The 2,157-nt window shown below is 42.0% G+C and overlaps 1 protein-coding gene across 1 annotated transcript; it reads left to right on the plus strand.

Moving 5' to 3' along the window:
- Positions 1-638: 638 nt before the first annotated feature.
- Positions 639-2,126, plus strand: SARC_14724 (hypothetical protein; the record flags this gene model as incomplete). Its single annotated transcript, XM_014291141.1, has 4 exons — positions 639-736; positions 1,231-1,398; positions 1,691-1,883; positions 2,088-2,126. Coding segments are annotated over 3 exons (413 nt in total), but the record flags the coding sequence as incomplete, so codon positions are not given.
- Positions 2,127-2,157: the final 31 nt, after the last annotated feature.

Genomic DNA, 2,157 nt, shown 5'->3' on the forward strand with positions numbered 1-2,157 from the left:
ATGGTTAACATAGTCACTGGGTCAGAGTATATGACTAGCATAGTAATTTGGTCAGAGTATATGGTTAACATGGTCAATTGGTCAGAGTATATGGTTAACATGATCACTTGGTCAGAGTATATGGTTGTCATAGTCACTTAATCAGAGTATATGGCTAGCATGCTCACTTGGTCAGAGTATAGTGATTAACATGGTCACTTGGTCAGAGTATATGGTTATCATAGTCACATGGTCAGAGTATATGGTTAACATAGTCACTGAGTCAGAGTATATGACTAGCATAGTAATTTGGTCAGAGTATATGGTTAACATGGTCAATTGGTCAGAGTATATGGTTAACATGATCACTTGGTCAGAGTATATGGTTATCATAGTCACTTAGTCAGAGTATATGGTTAGCATGCTCACTTGGTCAGAGTATAGTGATTAACATGGTCACTTGGTCAAGTATATGGTTAACATGGTCACTTGGTCAGAGTATATGGTTATCATAGTCACTTTGTCAGAGTATATGATTAGCATAGTCACATGGTCAGAATAGATGGTTAACACGGTCACTTGGTCACCCTAAGTGTGATGCACATCCCGAAATGGTATCTTCGCTACTTCTGACTTTTCACGCTCCTTAACCACTCCAGAACCTCACGAGTACGAGATGGAGAACTTTGATCTGGCGGCGTACATAATCGTCCTGGAAGACCTCGTGTCACAGATGTACCTGGCTGTGATTCAAAACGTGCAAGAAAAGCTCAGCGCTTGCTTTCTTCCCCCATTAGCGATAGATTTCTGTATCTCTGCATAAAAGGTAATATAAGCTCAGGTTTTTTTGTCTTTGTTTGTTATATATATATTTGGTTGGAGGGGGGGGATGGCATCGTCTCTTTGTGTGAGGAGGCAAACCTGCTATTAGTAGATCCTGATAACGCGTGCACCTACTGCTGCAGATTAAAAGGGGCTTATGAATGTCGAGGGGGTTTTATCAAGAATCTGCCCTTAATTCATTTTGTGGTCCTGCCTTTTAATCTTCCTGAGTCACATTGTATTGCATTTTGTTCACACTACATTTATGCATAGCTACGCGTGAATTTTAAGTTGTAGGAAGTAATTATCTTCAACCAACCTGTGTTAAATCCATCGAGCTATACTCAATGCGCATCCCCCACACACTTCATCATAGACTGCTTCCGGCCGTTCCTATAATGACACGTGTCAATTTCTCTTTGATTGCAGAAAGTATACGATACTTTGCTGAGCTATGGCGTGGATCTGCACATCGTCCAGCAGATGTTCATGCAGCTGTCTTACTTCATCTCAGCTCAGTGCTTGAACAATCTGTTGCTGAGGAAATATCTGTGCAACTGGTATAAGGGTCTACAGATTCAGTATAATGTGTCACAGGTATGTCGGACATTCGCGGCAGAGGATACATCTTGAGGTGGCGGAATGGTCTAATCCGTGTAACTACATGACTATATACATTCGCACCTCCTTTTTTGGGGAGTGTTTCTTTCTCACTGGTATTTAGAGCCTGCATATCAACGTCACTTGCACAAATAATTGGATCGAGATAGTGTACCCCTTCTGTATATACAGGTGCTTTTGTGTACACAATTCTTCTATATTTCTTAATCATACATATATATACATATTTATATTTTTATATATACTATTATTCCACCACCCTATCCAGATCGAAGCATGGCTACGCGACCACAAACTAGACGAGGCCAAATCCAAGCTGGCCTGTATCTACCAGGCCACCAGACTGCTGGGAGGCATGCACAGAACTCAATTACAGGCAAATACAGAAGATTCTGTCCATGTACACGCCCGATAAGTCGGACGAGGACGTGCCGGTACACATTATCCGCGCCGTGGAAAGTGTAAGTAGCTCACGATCTTACTCTGCATATCTGTTTATAAACGGCTGTGTGCCCTACAGCCCCCGATGCTTTGCCTAGGTACGCACATCCCCTCCGTGTGTATTACTCTGGCACGTTTCTACGCTTCTACACTGTCAATATATGTGAGATTGGATCTTCATCACACATATTGAGGCTCACTATTGTACTAATTTCATACAACAGGTCGGTTGGAAACGTTACATGGAAAGCAGCAAGGAAAGCAACAAAGAGCCATCGCTCATGTTGAATTTGA

This window comes from Sphaeroforma arctica (assembly GCF_001186125.1).
Source record: "Sphaeroforma arctica JP610 unplaced genomic scaffold supercont1.5017, whole genome shotgun sequence".
Taxonomy (NCBI): Eukaryota; class Ichthyosporea; order Ichthyophonida; genus Sphaeroforma; species Sphaeroforma arctica.